The sequence below is a fragment of the Corvus cornix genome, chromosome 6, assembly GCF_000738735.6.
Source record: "Corvus cornix cornix isolate S_Up_H32 chromosome 6, ASM73873v5, whole genome shotgun sequence".
NCBI classification, from domain to species: Eukaryota; Metazoa; Chordata; class Aves; order Passeriformes; family Corvidae; genus Corvus; species Corvus cornix.
This window is the reverse complement of record NC_046336.1, coordinates 32,154,345-32,175,691: the sequence shown is the minus strand read 5'-3', so window position 1 is coordinate 32,175,691 and position 21,347 is coordinate 32,154,345. Positions and strand designations below refer to the sequence as shown.

The 21,347-nt window shown below is 42.1% G+C and overlaps 1 protein-coding gene across 3 annotated transcripts; it reads right to left on the bottom strand.

Moving 5' to 3' along the window:
- Positions 1–285: 285 nt before the first annotated feature.
- STOX1 (storkhead box 1) lies at positions 286–20,516 on the bottom strand. Of its 3 annotated transcripts, none has more exons than XM_010400723.4 (4): positions 19,675–20,516; positions 6,103–6,255; positions 2,241–4,572; positions 286–1,210 (listed from the first exon to the last, which is right to left on the bottom strand). In XM_010400723.4, the coding sequence occupies exons 2-4, from the start codon at positions 6,233–6,235 to the stop codon at positions 1,171–1,173; spliced, it is 2,505 nt and encodes an 834-aa protein (XP_010399025.3). In that variant the 5' UTR covers positions 6,236–6,255; positions 19,675–20,516; the 3' UTR covers positions 286–1,170. The 3 variants fall into 3 exon arrangements, with proteins under 3 accessions (XP_010399025.3, XP_010399027.3, XP_039410433.1); XM_010400725.4 differs by lacking the exon at positions 19,675–20,516 and adding an exon at positions 7,237–8,072; XM_039554499.1 differs by lacking the exon at positions 19,675–20,516 and adding an exon at positions 7,237–8,072 and having other exon boundaries at positions 2,417–4,572.
- Between the last annotated feature and the right edge of the window lie 831 nt (positions 20,517–21,347).

Sequence of the window (21,347 nt, the reverse complement as noted above, 5' to 3'; positions counted from 1 at the left end):
GAGGCGGGGCCGCGCCATCCAACAGCCAATCGCCTGCGGCCGTCGGCGCGGAACCACAACTCCCGGCGTGCCCTAGGGGACAACGAGAGGACTGCAAGCCCCGGCGCGCCCCGCGCGCGTTGCGCGCTGTGAGGGGGTGGCCGCCATGACGGGTCCGCCATGAGGGCTCTGCCCACGGCTGTTGCCAGGGCGCCTTTCCCCAGAACAAATCTCCAGTAGTTTTACAAGCTGATGACTTAGCCTCTATAACTACGGCAGAGAAGCGTTCAGTTGTGAAAAGTCTAAAGTAGGAAAGGGCAGTGTGACCAAATAACTACGATTTAAAAACCTCAAGCCTGTGGTGATTTGCAGCATGAGCCCAGCACAATCTGCTTGTAGCTACAGAGATAAATCAGGATAAAGAAGTCAAAATTAGTTTTAGGAAGTAAAATCTATGAAGCGATCCTGACAGCTGCCAGGATGTCGATTCCTTGTGGAATGGGAAGGTCAGGCTACAAGCAGGGCCTCTCTTAAAGCAGTGCCACTGGCCTTACCTGTTGTCTCCTGCTACCAGCACCTTTTCATTTGCAAAGACTAAACCGTGCTTGTCAGATACAAACACACCAAGTAGGCTGAGGATAGCTGAGAGTGCTGCAGGACAGAGTCAGAGAACCTTGGTATTAAAGGAATTTTTGTAGTGACCAGGTGCATGTCTAGTTCATTTGCTTTGTTTTCCTGCAGGGAAGGTGAAGCATGCTCTAATTTCTGTGTCACAAGTAGGAAATGCTCTCCAGAATTACAGTGTTAAACAGCCCTGGCCTACTGCAGTTCCTATTAGAGCAGCACAAGCCCTTTCCAGGTCAATGGTGTGGGTCTGAATGAAGAACGCCAGTTCTCATTTTTATTATCACAGAGACACACAAAAAATAATTAAAGATGAGGGCAAACAAAATACACATGACCTCTCCAAACACCATTGTCAAAAGTTTTAACTAACAGCTTTGATTTAGAGACAGCCTCACTGATGTGACTGGCTGCATTGACAGTATGGGTACCTTGTTACAAGGGGAAAGTTTACAAAGCTCATTAAAAAAAAAAATCAAATATTCATGACCAGAGTTAGATGAAGTAAGGAATTTTGTTGCAATTGTCCTTTCACTTGCCCTCCTCTTTGCATTGATATTTATACTTTTAGAATTTGGCAGGAAGCTTCATCTTCTTTTCAGTCCACCTAAAATAATAGAATTATTAGAAGTCAGACTTCACATTCCAAAACCAAACTGAGTTGGCTTAGCTTTTAGTGCCAGAGATGGCATCAGTACAAACAGTAAAAATGATCCTCTGAAATACATTTTGCTAAAGATTTCAAGTGTGCTTGGAAGAGTGCACAGCCAAGAGCTGCTTAAGGAAAAGATTAACAATTAGCAGAATTTCCTTAGAAACTGTAGTTTGTGGTTTGTTCCTTCATATACCAGCTTCTCAAGGTGACAGTACAAAACTAATGAGAACTCCAATGGTTTAATTAGTTAAATACTACTCATTTAAGATACTAAGAGAATGTGTCGCTGTTAAAAAAAAAAAAAAAAAAAGGATGTGATTTTTAACATAGGTTCTTGCCAATTTGGTTAAGTTTTGGAGGTCTCCATGTACACCTGTGTAAAAGATTGTTTCATGCCAATTTGTTGTCCATTAAGGGATTTTCAGGTGTAATTACAGGCAAAATATACACTATGAAAGCTCAGGTGATGTACACATTCTCCTGTCTATTGTGGGCAAGTCAGATGGTATTTTCTACTTTAAATTTTTGTTGGATCTCTATTCTTTATGTACAACTGGAGAAACTATGACAGTATCTAGTGTCATATGGTGAGATCTATGTGAGCTGAACCTGCCTGCTAACAGGAGCTTGTCAAACACTGTGTTTAACACCGAGTTTATCAAACACCATGTTTCTTAACGTTTCTGCGCTTGGCCATCTCTACCTGCAGGACAGATCTCATACTGTTGTCTTGCCTCATGGCAACAAATGCAAAAGACAAACAGCAGCATTTGTATAACTGATGTGAGAAAATGTTCATGTAAAAAGACTTAGCAGAACTATACAGTTTGAGTATTTGTGGATCAATAACACTGAAGTTTTAAAAAATAATAAGAATTTTGTTGTTGAGGAGGGAGTTTATGATTTACTGCATCATTTCTGCCTAAATCTGATGGTCAATTTGAAGATAAAACATCTTACTTAGTTTCATGTGTTTTCGTACCTTGGGGAGTCAATTCCACTGTCTCCTGTAATGCTGTGGTTTTCTGTCCCTTCTGAGTGTTTCTGTTCTGGGATCACAGGACATGTATTCTTAAAAAACAGATATTTTTTTCCTAAAGGGTTTCTCACTTCTTTGATCTGCAAGCCCAAGGCACAGAGTGCTTCTCCTTCTCCTACCTCATGCGTGAAGTTCTGCGAAGTGTCAGCATCAGAGTCAGCCTCGTCAGCGTGGCAGCAATCTGCCACAGCTGAGCCATTCCCACATTCAGTAAGGCCAGTTCCTTCATCCTTTCTGTGACCTTTCAGAAGAACCTGACTGCACAACCAGCTTTCTTCTGTGGAGTCTGGTTTTGGATGCTCTTTTGAGCTGTCTGTTGATTCTGCAAAGCTAGCACGTCCCTTATATCCGTGCTCTCCAGAGTTGCATTCATTTACAGTTGTGTTGTGCTGGGCAGCACAAGTACTGACCTTACAGGCTTTTAAGGACACAGCTGCCCCCGGCTTTTGCACAGCTGTACTCCAGTCTCTTGTGTCTGAAAAGGCATGGCCAGGAGGCAGGTGACATGATGCATGGCCTTCAGAATTCTCATCCAGATGTGACAAGTTACAGGTGTCACCATCACGTCCCTTTTGGTACAGAAGATGGAAGTTATCAGTAAATCCTTCACTTTCCAGCTCCATTGATCCAGGATGGCTGGCACAGTCATAGTTAAATATAAGTTCACTCTTTTTATCAGTCTTTGGTCTGCATTTCACACCATTTTTTTGGGCCAGATTAACACTGGCTGTGTAATTTGAAAGATGGACATTTTGAAATTCATTGGCTGTTCCATCTAACAACTCACATACAGTGTCAGCTTTGCGTCTGCAGTGCTCATCTTTCAGATAGAATGGAAATTCTGCATTTTCTTTGCACACACCACTATCTTCAATGTAGGAGCAAGGAGACTTTTTTTTTACTGTTCTTTTATAGACATTTTCTTCAGAAATATTACTCTCTAGAAAGTATTTACTTTTATTATCTATTTGCAGATTACTGCCTTGTAGATGACTACCATTTTCACTTAAATTGTCTTTCTTTAGTTGAAGGCGAGACCTATTAGCATGGAGTCGGTTGTTTTGCTTAGCTTTGTCAGCCTCAGTTTCTGCAGCCAGCTGTTCAGTTTCACAGCCGAAGGGTCTTGAGGAGGCCAAGGACTGTGGCCTTTGGAAAGCCCTTCCTTGCTTTTGAGTCCGGCACTTCAGCTGACTGTTAAAAACACCTTGGTACCCTCTTGAATGAAAGGTGTGAGGTCTCCATGGCAGACCCTGAAAAGGATTCTTAATCTGCTTCTTATATATCACATGGGATTCCACTGCTACATCAGGTGGCTCTTGGTTTTTGATGGGCAGTGAAATGTTCTCTTCCAGTTTCACACTTTGAGATGTTGGCTTCTGTATGTGAGATTTCCCGCTGCTCCTGCTAATCTGCTTTTCTTTCTTTGATTTGGTTTTCCTGGTGTGTTTTGCTATTTTACTTGGTGCCTTTTGAATACAATCCTTTGAAAGATGATGGTTTTGCCTGACTATTGACACTTCAGCTGAGGTACCACTACTGATGTATTTTTTCTCTTTACTGATATATTTTTTCTGCTCCTCAAACTTCTGCATTAATATTGTGTGTTTAATCAAATTATCAACTGTAAGAGTAGGGTTAATATGCTTGATGATTTCATGTTCAATATCACGTGGAATATTGTCTAAGTCATCTTCATCCCTGACTGGCCACTCCTGGGGAGGAAACTGGGCTGAAAAAGTGGAGTACTCCTTCTTGTGTTTTTCTTTTTTAGAACCACTTCTCCAGAAAATACCAATGCCAAACCTTTTGCTTTTCAGTTTTGCTTTCACAGATGCCAGAGATTTGATGGTGTCCCAGGAACGGTTCTCAGCAGGTGCAGAGATCCCTTGAGTTTGAATTGAAGGCTTCAATTCACTGCAGCCTCTCTTTCCCTCTCCATTAGATTCATGGCTCATTACCTGTTGATGTCTTTGTTCACAGAGCATATTTTGGTCAGGGAAACAATGGCAGGATCTGTAATGAGTTACTGTAGGAATGTTTTCTTTCACTAGGTCTGCACAGGGCTTAATGTTTACCAGGTAAGTGATGGAAGGCGATGAACAGCAACAACTGTCCTCCAACAGGACCCTTCTGTTGTCTTCTGTGGCCTCATTTGTGATAAAGTATGTGTTGGGAGTCACAATGAAATATCCTTCTCCTGTATGATAGATTTTTCTTTCCTTAATTAGAGTGCCAAGGATATTATATAATAAATTGTGGGAGGGCACTGCAATGCCTACAACAAAGAGACAAGATATTTCAAACCAGAAATAAGTTTTCAAATAAAATGGGTGCTGGCCAAAAAATCTCTCTCATACAACAGTCCTGAAATCAACCAAGCATAAAATATCCAAAGCATTTAGGTAAAGGCCAGCTGTGTCTCTGGTTTTCACTGCAGCACCACTGTGAGGGAGCAAGGATGTTGTCTTTGTCCCTGTCAGGATATGCTATTCATGAGAGAGACCTTCTGTCAGGTACAAACTAAACAATGTCTTGTTCAAAGCATTTCCCTCCTGGCATGTTATTTAACAGTGACTTTCATCACTCTCTCTGAAGTTTCTGGTGTAGTTTGGTCAGATGTCAATTTATTATTTCACTGAGACTGGTCTCAGCTACTGGTTTTCCATCAGGTGTCACAGTCTCAGAGTCTTTAGTCTAGTCACAGCTGATCTCCTGTCCACAAAATTAAAAACTTCCAGCAGGGTGAAAACACAGCAAGAAATACCTCCAAGACCCTACAAACTTTGAGAGTGCTACTTCTGGCTGACCTACAAATTCTACCTTGTGGTTATCTCAGTGCACTTAGTGACTACAACACGTTCCTGGCACGGTCCTGTGCCAGTTTGTGGGGTTGCATTAATATTTTTCCCACTGCTTAAAATGCCTACCATGTCAGCCTATATCGTTCACAGAGCTGTCAGGTTAAGAGGACTCAAAAGAAGCAGCTCAGTATCAAAAAAGCAGCCTACTGAGAGGGCCATGATGAGACTGTACAAAGTCTCAAACACATTAACACTTTGATGTTGCAGATCTAAGGGAAAGGGGATATTTTTCAGATTTACAGAAAACATTTAAGGGAAGTATCTGCCACCCTATCAAAATCTCAGTATCAATATTCTGAGTTGGAAGGGACCACAAGGATCATCAAGTCCAGCTTGAATGGCTCATACTGGAATCAAACGCACCACCTTGGCATTATTAGCACCGTGCTCCAACCAACTGAGCTAGAAGTGATGAACTTAGTGTAAGTAATTTGCTTTCAGGAAGGAAATGGCTAGGCTATGACCAACAAACCTGAATTTGAGGCTGGTTATATTTTTTGATAGCAAACACCAGATGTAGACTCCTACCCAGTCCCTTTGTAGTCAAAGTCAGCTGTGTTCCTGTTTCTTACATGAGGACTTAGAATCTCTGTGATCTAACAGTCTATTTTATGCAGTTCCGTATCTGGCACATAAGTACCACTTCTGTGTTTTCCCACTCTCTGGAAAGGGCATACTCTCCACATGCCACTGCACTCAGTTCCCTCTTATTCTCAAAGATTTATTACAATCTGTGAAAAGGATTACATCCAAGTCAATGTAGTGACACTCACAGATTGATGAGAAGTATGCGCATTCATGTATTCTATCAGGTGCCTGTTAACTTACCCTCCTTCACTTTGCCAGCTTTGGTTGTAAACATTCAGTGATCCCTTGTCCTCTATCAAAAACTCAAGCTTGATGATACAGCCACTTTTTAAAGGAGGGAGAAACAAACACGTTACCTGGATAATTTTTCACTAACTGCTCCATTAAAGTTTCCTGTGTGACCATCACATGATCTGCATTCATGTCTGATATGGTCCAACATATTCCTTCTGCCAAAGGAACAGACCCTGACTGCAGGAGAGGATTCATGAGAGCAGGGGTCACATCACCTAAAAGAAAAGAAAATTATCTGAATGGAATAGTGTTTCATTTCTTCTGTTAGCTGTGAAAGATTTCCACTGAAAATTTCCCTTATCCTCAACTAATTTTCATTGGCAAATTACTTGGAAATATTTCTGAGAGGAGGAAAGTGGTGCTAACACTTGTCAAGAGCCTTTGTAATGAAGGAAACAGAAGGTTGCCTTAAGCATGTTAGTTTGTTTGGTATAAAATTCCAGCCAAATTCATAATTTAGATTAATAAACAGGGAGCAGAGAGAGAGAGAATTATTTCTAATGACTGCTGATTTTTTAGAGGACTGCTTACATGTTAAACCATGCAGAACCTGTATTTCTCCAAGTAGCTAATGGGAAAAGGTCAACTTCCAACAATCTAAGTACAAAATGTTTTCACCAAGTCAGAACACAAGGAAAAAAAAAGACATGTAATAGACTTTGTCCCTTGTCTAGCACATAAAATTGAATAGAAATGGTAAAATGCCACTTTTAGACTGGGCTCTAGACCTAGAGATTATTTAGTATACTGGGTAGAGACCAAAAACGTTTATTACAGCTGCATGCATTTTTCAGGCTACCTCACTACCTGTCCTGGTAGGAGACAAAAACATTGTCCCTGTTCTGCATGACAAAAGCAGAAGTTTGGAGGGGCCAAGAGTGTGGCCCAGCTTCCCCAGTGACTGCAACCCCAGCCCAGAGGGCTGAAAAGGGTCTTAGTCCTTCACCTTAATTCCCCCATCCTTAAAACACAGATAAAATCTGTCCTCTCCCCTTCCCAAGATGGCAAAGCCAGTAAGGACAAGCCCAGCAAGTACTTCTGACACAATACCTGTGCATCATGTAGCTGAAATAAGTATTTTCCATGAAGTTGTTGATAACAAGGCATGAAGCAGGGACTCACCTGAGGTCTGTGCACGCAGTGAGACAATGACCGCATACACCTTCTCAGACAAACAAAAAACCAAAAAGCCTCACCTTTCTTCTTTTTTTTTAGTTAGACTAATGGTCTGTTCCCTCGACCAGGTGATGTTCTGTGCTCCCCTGTTCCGTGCTGCACAGAAAGCCCCTGGCTGTGCCCAGCTGCCAGAGCAGGCAGAAGGCAGCAGGGACTTCTGGTTCCCTCACAAGGCATGACCCAGTGTTAAATGCTAACAGGAATTTTCCCGCAAGTAAAAAGTGACATTTTATATTAAGCGATGTTCACGTTTAACTAAACCGCAGTTGTCTATTGGATGACACTGTAACCCAATATTTATCCTCTAGGCAGAAAACTACAACACAAACACTTCTCTGAGTAAATGAAATACACAACATTGCTTTGAAGAGCTTAAGTTGCTCCTGACCTTTGTTTTACAACTGCTGCTATATTCAACAAAAAGAACTCTGAAAAGAAAATCCTGGCATACAGTTTCCTCAGTGGTGTTGCTAGGAAACTCCTTGCAGGTGCAGAAACCATTGCAAGCTTTCTTTTTCTATGGGAAAGGCCATCAGCATTCAGTAATAACTCTTGTGAATGGCTTGCTGGCTGAAGTGTCTGCTGTGGGCACACCGTGCTGCTGCCAATTTCGCCATTTGTTCCTGCAGAGCACCAGACTGCTAAGGAGTAAAATACCAAGTGTCATTAAAATGTATTAATTATCTTTACAGTTTTTATCTTGTTGCTGTTGTCTGTATCTGTCCTGCAGCCTCAAATCCAGTGTCTCCATTCAGGGAAGGCTGTTTCAGAATAATATTTAAAACAAAGCATTAAGCATAAGCCAGCTTGATACTGAAGGAATTTTAACAAATCTAAAATCATGTTTGAACACAAGTCTGAAGTGATTGTTGCAGAGTCAATAGTGCACACTTGCTAACAACATAAATATTAGATATCATTCTCGCCTGACTTTGAAATAAAATCCAAAATTGTGAAAGCAAGAGTTAGATCATTGGCAACATTGATAAGCAATGTGGGTAAAGCCCCAGGCAGTACCCTACAAGCGTCTATCTAGTTTTTATTAAAAACTTTGTAGATTCACTTTCCATAGCTAAATAACTGTTGTTGCACTTCAAATATTCTCCCAAGTTTGTTGTAAATACATAAAAGCTGCATCCCTTAGATTTGCACATGGAGAAGACTTAACAATTTGTGCAAGCTGTGTTTCATAGGCCTAATGTAAAATCACCAGAGCACCATGCTCATTAAAGCTCCTCAGCGTTTGTCCTTTCACAGCTCAAAAACCCTGCAGAATCCCCTGCCCACTTCCCCACTCTATGTAGATCTGATGACAATCACCTTCCTTTCTTCATAGTCTTAGGAAGGCCTTGCTTACACCTTTGCGCAGGGAACCTGTCAGCAGTCAAGGAACTCAGCTTCTCCCTTGATGGTTTAAACACAGCCCCATTCCCTTCCACCCTCTGCAGGTTTTGCAGAACTACGTTAACCAAAGCCAATCTCGGCAGCTGGCCAGGGCTCAGGTATTCTTATCCTTCAGTTTGCTTTACAGGTCTGTTCAAACTCTGCTCATTACCTGGACACCTAAAACCCAAGAATACCCTTTTTGTAGCACTTACCGATCGCAATGTGGGAAGTCATCTGTAATATGAGCATTGGATAACAAAACTCAAGACACAGAAAAGCCTCTGGGTATTCTTGACTAGCACAAAGTGGTTTTGTTCCATCTCTGTAATGTCAGCATTATCATTTTTCACTGAGTTTTTTAACAATTGCAGAGTTTTTGCATCTTCAGGCTCTTCAGAAAAATTACATACAAGACAAGTTTTATCTGGGTGAAACCCAGGTGAATTCTGGGGGAGTGAACAGAGAGGCATTTACTACAACAGCACTCAATTTACTTCTTAAAAGTTCAGGTAAACTGTTTACAGAACAATAAAGGGCTAGGAGTAAATCCATTCCAGAAAAAAACCCCGAAACACCTGTTGATACAGAGAAGACACAGCATGTGGAAATAGAAGATTAATGTTTCTGTTTTGTAGTTGGGAGGATGTGTCATGGAATGGATTATACAAAAGATGCCACGGATCCTGTGTGCCTCTGCATGAGAGCCTTGGCATACTTGATGTAATTCACTTTTTGCAGAATTGTACCAGGAAGATCATAAGCAAGAGTAGTACTGCTACCAACTGCAAGGCTTCTGCTTTTCTATAGACTAGAGTGTATCGTGGTCACATTTTATAGCAAAAATCACATTTTATAGTTAAAGAATTTTAAGGAATAAAATGCTAATAAGAACATCATAGAAAGTTGGGAACTCTAGCAAACTCCTTTTTGAACATTAATGCTTTTACAAGATGTGTTCTTATTAAAGAATAAAAATTCTGTGTAAATTATAAAGGCAGTTAAGATAAACATTTTCAATTTTAAGTATATAACAGAGAAACTATTTTGGCTTGAGTACTCTGTACTAGATCCTGTTTTCAGAAACATCCTTTTAGTGAAGCAAAGAGTAAATAGTTCAATTAAATGAAACTGTCAAGTCTTGTAATGTGTTTAATCTGTTACTGAAACAAACAACAGCTCTCAGGAGCAGCTAACAATATCTGTTGTTTGATTATTTTGTGCAACTCTCAGAGAAACGATTAAATGTCAGTTTAAGGTCACCAATGCTTCTTCAGCTGACATCAAAGAAGCTACAAACACATGAAAATGTCAGGTTTCTGTACCTACTGATTCCTGCCTGGACAGACGCTCCCAAATCAGGACATTTAGGCAAAGAGTGCCCTCCATTTGGTCGGAATTTCTGGTTTTTACAGTTCTCAACTTTCTATGATTAACTTATCCTTATCCTTACTAAGTTCTTATTAACATTTTATTCTTTAAAACGTTCGAAGGATGATGCCATGCAACTTGATAAGAAATAACCCAAACAAAAACTAACCACTTTTTCTGCCTTCCCAACAATACGCAAAAGCCTATTCCCAAATGCAAGCATTATGAACTTTTGGAAATATGACTTCTAAGTGCTTTCTGAGGTTTCTAGCCAAGAGCCATCATCAAATCCTTACTCTAATCATAGTCCTAATGGCAACCCACAGTCATAATTTCTTTCAACAGCTATTAAAAAGCCCCACAGGCAGCTATGTTTTTGTGAAAACAAAGCAAGATTCAGGAAGAATAGGAAAAACTCTCTCCTGCAACCTCTGCCCAAGTCCCCAGATAGGAACAAGTCACACAGCAGACACCAATACATTCAGTGTGGTACCATTTTCCTTAAACTGAGTGCAGTGGGTAAGTTTTTGCCATTGAAATGTGTATGTCTGCCCTTCAGAGATGAAGCCCTTCAGCTCTTAGCAGGGCCACTGACATGTCCACTTGGATGCTCCAAGAGCATCTCAGGAGCAGGTTTCAAGCTCCAGAGGTACTGCCTGAACACATGGGCAAGAATGCAGCTTCAAATCCACTGTTCAAGAGAACACAGCCCAAGGTGTCCAGAGATCTTTGTTTCACCCACAGCTGGCAGAACAGCCAACAAGCAAAACTATATAAGCACATCTACCTTTGGGGCATTAACTGCATAACTGACAGAAAAATTCTGCTATGAGCAACACCACTGCAGATAATTATTTTTCATATAATGTAGCATGCTGATAGGTTTTAAGCCAATTCACGTATGCATTGAACACACAGAGCACAGCTGAGAGCAAGGAAGGTCATCTTTAACCACTTCAGCATTCAGTGTCAGGCTTGGTCGTAAAAGACAGGGTGATTCAAAATGTTCATTGCAAGGAGATAAAAAAATAACACAAAATTAAACGGTCCCAAGCAAGTTGCAAAACAAGCACCATGGAGCCAAACAACCAAGCAGGAATAAACAAGCCACTGGCAATGTCTCTGATTAACTGTCCTGAGGTGCTGCCAGCCACTGCTACAGGAATTTGACACAAGCACAGCTTTTCCACTTGGCCTCATCCAAAAAATTCCCTTCGCAACCCTGGCATTTCTCCACTAAAACGGCTCTGCCTTTTCCTTGCTTCCAGCTTGTGCCCTCTCTTCTGCAGTAAATCTCAGACATTCAAATAGCTCTTTAATGTCCAAACCTTTGTTTTAAGCAGCAAGCAGTACTGGGGGTTGGCTAAGTACTTACCTATACAGTGAAAGGTTGACTATAAAAGCATCAGGATGAAGTTGTGCATTCCTGTGCCTGTACAGCTAAAGCTCAGCTCCAACTGCTGCAATATTCCTGCTGCCTCCTTTGCCTGGAAGTGCACTGTCACATAAAAGGCAGCCACAAAAAGTTTATGATATAGAGCTTGGAAGTAAGATATACCTGTGGTCACATTCCCCCTCCCCTTTGCACATTCCCCAGCTTCAGCTCACATACACCCCAGCCCAGGGAAGTCACGTACTAGGCCTTCAGAGGAGCAGCACACACAGAGCTGTTCCAAAGAGAACACAGCTCCCTGCAGAGGTTTTCCAGCAAATCGTGGATCAGAGGGACAGAGCTCATGACAGCTCACTCCCAGGCAATGCCTGCCTGTGTCCCACCCTACGCAGAAGAAGCTGTCAGAGAGCTTGTGCAGTTGTAGCTTCCCTTGGACCCAGGCCTCTGGCTGGGACAGGAGCCACCATCACACAATGCAGTGGAACCAAGCAGGCCTCAGATCTTGTTTTAGGACAACTCCCACTGCAGGGAGGTTTTTCATTCATCTGAGAACAAAACTTTAACGGTATGGGGTCAACTTCACACCTGCCTGGGAAGCCTGGGATGCTGTGGATGTGCACAGCCACTTTTCCTTCCACTCTCCCTAGCTGGATATCCAACTTTAAAGATATCCCGTTGCTAGAAAATAAGTTTCTGCACCCTTTCATTAGGAATTTATGGTCCACAGGGAAAAACAAAACAAACCAAAACAGTTTAGAAAAGAAAAGCAGCATCTTTACCACCACAAGAGGTCTCAGAGGAGTTGTTTGAACACTGCCGATTAAACAGCACTAATTTGAATTCGAGGACTCTGGTCTGCAGTTCACAAACCTGTCTCCATGGCTTTAGTGCTATAAAACACCCTTTTCATGTTTCAGTTCATCCAAATTTCAGCCAAAAGGATGTCACAGAAGACAATAACCGAGCAACTCCACTGTATAACAGAAGACTCAGTAAATGTCTTTTCAAAAGCCAGTTTAACAGAACCCTTACGGTGAAGATACTGGGTTGTTGAATCCCACAGACCAAAGTGAAGGCTCCAAAGGAAATTACAGAGATGTGTGCGCGCCTGCGGGGTGTTGAAAATGTAGAACAATTTCAGGGGGGAAAGTAAATTATGCAGTCTGTGAAGCACCTAAGAGATGGAGGCAAATTCAGCAGAGAGACACCAAGATGGGCAGGCCTGGAACACCTGCCCTGGGAACCACAGCTGAGGGAATGGCTCTTACAGAACCTGGAGAAGAAATAGCTTTGGGGGGACCTGACAGCAGTCCCTTGAGAAGATAGGGCCAGGCTCTGCACAGGAGTGTGTGGTGAGACAATGAAACACAACAGGCGCCTGCTGGTACAGAATAGGTTCTGATTTGCTGTAATGAAAACCTTTTCACCTTTAAGGACAGCACAGCTGTGGAACAGTATGCCCAGAGAGCTTGTGCGGTCTCCAGCCCTGGGCAGTTCCCAAGCTGTAACTGAATAAAGCCCCGAGCAGCCTGGTCTGAGCCCACAGCTGACCCTGCTTTGAGCAGGCAGTAGGATAGGAATGAAAAAGCACAGCAGTCATCTGGTTTAGCTGGAGCCAGTACCTGTACCTCCCACCTCGACCACCCTGCTTTCTGTAACCCAATGCAAGGGCACTTTTGACTTCCATGAGCTGTGAAGTTTTCTGGGGTTACACCAAGTTAAAGAAACAAAGTTATACTTTCCTCACACTGTTAATGAGGTAATGCCAAACAGCATCCATATGAGAAAACAACTGGTTTTCTCTTCAACTCTCAAATAAATGGTTCCTGTAATCATAACTTTTGTTGCATAACTGAACTCCAGATGTATGGGCTCATTATTAGGGCTGGTGCTCTCCGCAGCAATGGAGTGGGCATGTCCTAAAGCAAGATGGCAGTATAGAAAAAGCTAAAACTAGCCTTGAAATGAAGTTACTGATTCTGAAACCATATCAAAGACCACAGCAGAAGCACTAGTAACTGATGAAATTTATTTCATTAGCTATATGATATTAACACAAACTATTGTCATTTCTGACGGAGACAGAAAAAATTAGGCCTGTTCAAATGACCCTCATCCTAAAAGAGCTTTAAGGCAGTTAAGACCTGCTTTTCAGAATTCAAGGTGCAAGAATTCAAAAGACATGGGATATAGCACAGCTCAGCCTATTTTCTTGAATTTTTTCTCACCCAAAAGGCAGAAGCAAGAGCTTTTGCTGCTGAAAGTCTTTAGCACCGAGAAATACACAATACATACTAAGGACTTTCCAAGTAATCTGGTTAGAGATTTTTTTTTTTTTTTTTTTTTTTACATCAGAGTAAATTAAGTTGAATGGAGCTTATTATAAAAAAAATATACACTTCTGTTCAGTGATACTTGCTAAACAGTATGATTAGAGACTACTTGCTGAGGTAGTGTGGAAAAAATTGCATGCACAAATGCTTTTACAGGTAATTCAGTCTGAGCAGATCTGGTAAATGCATCAGGATTCTGAAGAACATCACAGGCCCTTGTCCCTTGCTGTTGTGAGGTCAGTCAGTAGTTTGAATATAGCATTTAGGGTTAGTACAATACATATTCTACTGAGAAAGGACTTTCATAATACAGGATTAACACCTTAGTAAGAATTTTATATGGAAATGCATTAAATGTGCAGGGGTATTATCTAAAGTCAGTGGTAAGGACTAAATGCCAGCTAAAATTAGGTACAAAACAGCGTGAAATAATGTAAGTTTTACACAATCAGTACACAGAATTAGATCAGTAAGCAAATAATAGCAAGGTAGATTAAAAAGCTCCTTCAAAGAGCACAAATGTTTTCTTCCCTTTTTCCTCCTTAAAATACATCAGCAGAGTCACCACTGGAACAACTGTGATAACTGGTAAAACCCAATTACAACAGAATATGCAAGTTAGTAAGTTCTGAATCAAGTATCTTACTGAAAATAACTTTAAAAGTAATGTTTGACAATAAAACAGTTAACAACTCAAACTGTTCTTCATGTTTGGTAGCCTATACACAGCAGTGCAAAATAAAGCACCGGTTTAGGCCATCCACTCTTTTCAGGCCTGATAAAAATAAAAACGCACAGAATTTTAAATAATCCTAAACAGTTCAATGCAAAGCATGACCACATGCTGTGAGTTACATTTCACAGAAGCCAGCACCATTGAAGTACAACATTATTCTGCTTTGACTTGCAAACCTACATCCTTGTTTGTGGGGCAGGATGAAAGACACTGGAAGAAAGGGACTCCAAAACAAAGGAATCCCATGAGGCACATCCTCAGCCTCTTGCTGAGCTGCCATCGTTAAGGTGGTGTGTTCCTGTGTGTAACTACAGTGCCTGACAAACAATAGCCACTCCAGAGTCATGACCTTTTGTAGGCCAAACAGAAATCAGCTACTCACAAGGCCATAATTTCATCTGTAGCTTCACTAGACATGAGGCAGAACCATGCTGACACTGCCATTCATTGCTGTGAACAAATTTAAATTACTCAAATGAAAACAAGTCTGTCCTAAAAGCTTGCCAGGTAGCTTTGGGACAGGCATTTGTCTCGCATTTTAAGCAACGTTGAGAATTGCTAATAAGTAGGAAATGCTCAAATACCCAGCTGTGGATGGACCCCAGGTGTACCAGTGCCACAGGTGGCACTGCAAATTTGTTCCTGAAAGCTGGTACAAACACGCAGAGAAGCTGAGCATGTGAGGACCTCCACAGCCAGGCAGCCAGTGCCTGCTGAGCTCACTAAATAACTTAGACCTGGGAGTCATCACCCAGGAACAAATATAGTTCCCCAAAGCTGTGCCTGCTCTTTGAAAGGTTATTACAGCCCACAGGTACAACAGAAGTTTTGCTCCTTACTCCTTAAGCTGTTGCTGAACATTTGCAGGAGATTCAATTCCATCCCTTTCCTATCACGGGCATTCTGTTTGAATATCAAATCGGCTTCAGGGATTATCTGCCCATTTTTTAGCTGCTTCTCTTCTCCTTATGTTCTGCGGGAGACTCACACAAGGAAGAGTGAGGAGCTAGACCTATCAGATTACTCTACAAATGTACAAACAAGAGCACAAAACAATTCCTTGTCTGATCACATTCAATACGTCCAGCAAAAACATACAACTTGACACTTCAAGTGTCAAGTGAGGAAAGTGTACTGTCCTTTCAATGTCACTCTTCAATAGGATATTTCCCAAGAGATATAAATTTCCAGCCTGCAGCAGAGCCCTCGTTGGAAAAGGTGACCAGCATCTGACCTGCCCACAGAAAAGTCACAGTCTGCATGCCCATCCCAGCTTCAGCCTAATTGGAAAGGACAGGGCTTTCTTAGCTTTCCTTGGGAATAATTTGTAGCCCTGCAACAGAGATGCTGAACCGACAGCAAATTCAGCTTCTAAAGGCTAAGCAAAAATGTTTCAATTTGATATTTTCTTTTCTACTCGATAGGAATCACAAAGAGGGAGTCAGGCCGTTCAGGCACATGGGAAATGCTGCTGTCACGAGAGAAGGCAGGCTGGGATGACAGAAAAGAGCTGGTGACGACCAGGGACATCAAGCAAGCAGCTACTGAGATGCATTTTCCCGGACTGTCACCCCAGTTTCTCTCTGCAAGGGCTCTGGAGGTCAGTGCGCTCAAATCGAGTATTTGTATCTAATCTCAGCTGGGAGTCCCCTACTCCCCCTCCCAGCACCGGCCCTGCATGCATCCCCCCAGGCTGTACGGGAAAGGTGGGAGGGAGCGCCCCTCGTTTGGTGAGCAACTGACCGAACAGCTCAGCTAAGCACAGGAGATGGTCCACAGAGAGATGTGGGCATTTCAACAGAGTTTGCTCAGTTACCAGATCAAATGTTTTTTAAAGTAGCCCCTGCTTCACCCTCTGAGGGAAATTTTAAAATCATTGCTGTGATTTTCACCTTTTCTTCCCCTCCACCTCCCAAGGAGAATATAACAGCTCCTGCCCAGTCCTGGGTGTACCATGCACCCCATGAGATCCCCATCCGAAGGGACGAGAGAGACATTCTGGATTTTACCTGGGAATAAATACAGCAGGGCAGTTTGTGTTATTTATAAGCTTTTAGGACTGAATTTTCCCTTTATTTGACTAAACTTCCGGTGACCAGTATCAGTCAAGGTGTAGTCTGTTCTGTGAAGTCAGGATGTCCAGCGCCCCAGTGTGTTTCTCTAGAACAAATCTCATTTGAACTGCTGGGATAAAGAGCAACAACGAGTTTTGGGACCACGGTGTCCTCTGATGAGAAACAGTAGCCAGGAAGGCTCCTTGAGATAATCAGTGAGGAGGAATTCTGAGTGCCGAGGGCTTTAAACCCAGCAAGCAACAGGGTCTGGATAATTCTTCACTGAAATGTTACTTGGCAAAATTAACGCTGCAGTGCTGCGTGCCCGTTGCTTCTCACCTATTGCCCAACAAACAAGTGGTTGTGGATTTAAAAGAAAAAAACTTCAAAAGCATTGGCTCATTATTCCCATAACTCTGAAAACTCATTCCCAACACTTTTCATGTACCACAGCCAAGGATAAAGATACTGGCAGCCAAGTGATTCCCATCACTGACACCTAGTACACCCACACATTTGTGAAATTTCACCAGACGCTGCTGGAATTTACAAATACTGCTACTGCTACGTGTACAGGAAATGTTTCTTAAGAACCACATTGCTTGGTTCCCAACATCCCAGCCTTTAGTCAGGAAGCATGAAAAACCAAGTGGCTTGAATTTCTCATTACTGCAAACAGTTACATGAGAGCAGGTAAATTAAAAATGCAGTCAAATCTCTATGTAAAATCCAGGCAGCAAATGTGATACCAGTACCTTAAATTTTAAATATTGTCAATTGTTTTTAAAAAACCAAGACACAAGAAAACATTGTCCTTTGCATTTTAGTTGTCTAACTTGCTACTTGCTTTTCTAGAGCAAAATATATATAAGAAATGGGAGAAAAGTAATTCAGAGCAGAAAATGGCCATTATGATAATTTTTGGAAGAGAAGATATAGAATATATAATTTTTAATCAGAAAATTACCTAAATAAAGACATTCAAATAGAAAGTTTTTTCAGTTAAGCTTCCAGAAATTGAAGTAAAATCATGAAAATATCACTTCAACATTAATTGTCTGAAAAAATGAAATTCACAAAGACAAATGAGAGTACTCTAACTTGTTAGAAACCCCTTTTGCTGTTACTGCAGCAAGAGGCAGGACATTAGGGGAAATAATCTAATTAATTTACTGGAGTAACTTACATTTGTATTCAACCAGCCATGCTATGTATCAGAAGAGAAGTTACTAGGAAGCAAGGAGGTAAAAAACAATGGAGTCAGGTTCTCTAAATCATCCCCAGGAGACCAGCAATAGCATATTATTTTTTATCAGTGATAGAAAACTCAACTATAGTTAGAGAGCACCATTCCCAATGTACCTATAGATGTTACTGCTTTTTAGGTAGAGACCAATAAACCACTCTTCTTCCTTATAACACCTCTCCTGGATTGAGTTAAGAGGTCAGCAGGTTAATTTGTGATTAGGGAAGAGGAACTCCAGCTGGAGTTACCAGATGTTACCAGTTCAGTAAAGTTATCAGAGTGCCCAAGAAATGACTAGATCAAGAGATCAATTTTCTAGTTAGAAACTGGGGCTGCAACAGGGAATGGCTATTCTATACAAATTACTGGGAAAGAAGGGTAAATACCAGAAATAAGAAAAAAAGAATTATGTTATTTAAGCTAAGACAGTGTTAAAAAAATAATAAAGAGGTTGAGCTGGCCAAGGATAACACAGGCTAGACATCAGAAATTTTCCTGTTAAAAATTTTGAAATATATCATTAAGAATTCCTTAGGTCTTCCAAAAGTTAGCAATTTCTTTTGCTTCGAGAAAAAGTGCAGTTTTGAATTCTTTCTTGAAGAATTGCTAGTTAACTTCAACAAAAAGCTTTTGTGATCTAATTATATCCAGTCCTGCTTGAAATGAGGTAAAATGCACTTCTAACTTAAGGTATAATTCATCCCTAGACAGAGAGGATTGCAGAACTACAGTCAGGGATAAGTAAAAATAAACCTCTTAAATAACGACAGCTGTGAAAATCCCTACCAACCTTTGGAAATCCAAGTGAAAAGAGATTTGTTTGCACCTCACCAAGTACCTAGCAGTTACTACAGGGCTGAACAGCCGAATGTCTCCGCTGCAGCATCTTCTAGTCTTTGTTAGCAGCGTTCCTGGTTTGATTGTTAATGCTTCCTGTCCTTTTAGTCTTGGGAAAGTTAAAGCACAAAGCGGTTCACATCAAAACGTTAAAGCTGATATCTGAGCTGCCACAAAGCAAGGACAGCACTGCTCAGGTATCACATACCTGCATTAGGCTCGATAATTAGAACTTGGTACTCCTATAGTCACCTTCCACAGAGAGCAATCCTCATTAACCATGCCCAAACCACACAGAAAGTTGCAAGAACTACAGAGGTCCTGTGGTATTGTCTCCTTCTGCTAAAGGTCGGTAACACAAGAGCAGCCTTCAGGACAAACTGACACAAACCCCAGGGACCAAGAGTAAAAGAGACTCCAGGATTAATGACCCCAGCATATCGAAATCTGCCCCCACTCCAGCAACTGCAAACAGCAAAGGGATTTACTGACCAAAACCAATGCCCCGAGTGAAAACTGAAGGGCTGTGAGGCAGCAGTCAGTACCAGGAGCAGAAATTTAATCTGACCCACCATTATGATGCTGGTGGGTGTATTCTGCAATCACATTTCAGAGGACTTTTCGTGGCAAACATGCATTAAGAACACTCGATAATCCCCAGCTGTACTTTCTGTGTGGACTAAAGCCTTCATTGCAGCCTGGCTCGATAGACTGCAGAGATCACTAGAACAGTCAATTGCATATGTACTAATTGCAGGTAGCAAATGAAAATGATGGATAAATATTCACCAGTATGATGTAGTTAAAATTAATGTGAATAATTAGATATTTAGGGTAGCAACTTGAATGTATCTGAGCCCGATTTCTACTTAGATCTTTCATGTCCACTTTTATAAATTTTTAGAAAAGGTTTAAAAGATCACTTTGTAGAGCTAGCTGCTTGCGTGCCCTTTTTTTTTTTTTTTTTTTGGTGAACATTTCCAGAGAGACTAAGACTAAAAGCAGCTGCTGACTTTAGACGATCACATCCGCATTAGGTAGCACAGTGCCTTCCCCGGCGGGCAGCCGTCACCCACCCACGGTGCTTTGTGCCCTCCACCTTTACCTTCTCCAGCAGCAGGACGTTCTGTAGCGCTTTCTCAGAGGAATCTTTGTGCTTACTCAATCCATAACATCCAGCCCCAGCGTTTTTTCCAATGCATGATCCTTTTCTTCAAATGTCCATGAAGAATGAAACTAATTTAGCCTTCCACTGGTTGTGAATGCACCTTTCAGTTCATTTCACTGTCAGGCTCCAGACACATTATATCCACTTCTTCCAGGAAACATTACCTGCAACAAAACACCGGAACCAACCGGCACACCTGCTTCCTACCACATTTTCCTAAATACCGAGTGCCCAGTCTACCCTGCAGTGGACTCACCAGGTCACCACAGGCTTGGCTGCAAACCAGGCTATCAGCGAACCCGGTTTGCCTCAGTGTCCGACTGATGGGGAGGCTGTGCCTTTGGAGAAAGCTGTGCTGGTGGTGCTCTGCTTGCTCGCCACTTTTCCGCCAGCCTGGCAGTAGGATTTTTGCCTGCCAGGATTTACATGGCCCGTCACAAAATGCCACAGGCAGGACTTAATCTGCCCTGAGAAAGTGGTTTGGTACTTCCAGCTGATGAAGACTCTGATGGCAGCTCAGGCTACTCTGCTTGACTCAGCCGGCAGCTCTGCAAGAGAGAGGATCTCACCATCGGGATCACTCAGGCAGGCAGCAACACAAGTAGGAAAGAGTCAAGACGAAAGCAAATTCCTTCAGTGGCACCGGAGGGCCCCAGCACTGGCTCTGGGCCTCTGCCACTGTGGTCAAGTCTTGCTCCAGCTCTCCCCTCCTGTCCCGTAGCTCGTAGCTCCAGGGCGGGGCACTCTCCTTCCCGAAAATCCCACTCTGGGCTTGAGGAACCTGCCTCTACTTTGCACTAAGATTTCACAGAGACAAAAGATTCCCTCCCTCCCCCTTTCCCCCCAGGATCAGGGCTCTTGCCCTGTCTCAGGTTACACTTCCACGAAGCGAGGGCTGGCAGAGCAGGCAAAGGAAGCACCAGTGCAGACGCACAGACCGCGCTCTAGCCATGCCCTGCGCGCTGGTTACAGGCACTTGCACAGGTCGCTCCTGTTCTGCAGAGCTCTGGAACTCTGCCTCCTCTCATTCACTGTGCAAAATCCTTGACACACACGGTAAGGGCACAGCTTGCTTTAGAACCCGGTGCTCACAGAGGGATCTGGTGTCCAATTCGGTGTGCTATTTAGGTAATTTTTGTAGGTTCTTAAATTGCGTGTTGCATTAGAATAATCATTTTTTAACTGTCTTCACTGAAAATAAGACCTGAAGTGGATTAATTTTCCTTTTAAGCATGAAGTAGGTAACAAAATTAATTCACTGCTCGGAACATCATTTGTACAGCCATCTCTTATCAATCCTACCTATTCTGAGCCACTGCTACCCAAAAGCCACACTAAACAAATTCTGCTTTTGTCCATGGACCACCAATATTGTACATTATATGATCCCCACAAGTCCCCTTTTGTGCTGTCCATCACTACATGCCCAAATCACAAGACTGAAAATGCCGACTGCTCATTCCTTACAAGCATATTACTGGATCCTATGGATGGTCTGAGAATTTATACATGTGCTTCCACCCATACATGTCCCATACTAATGGTCATCTTTTTTCTCTCTCCTCGTTATAATGAAAACATCATCCCTCCCCTCAAATAAAAAAATAGAA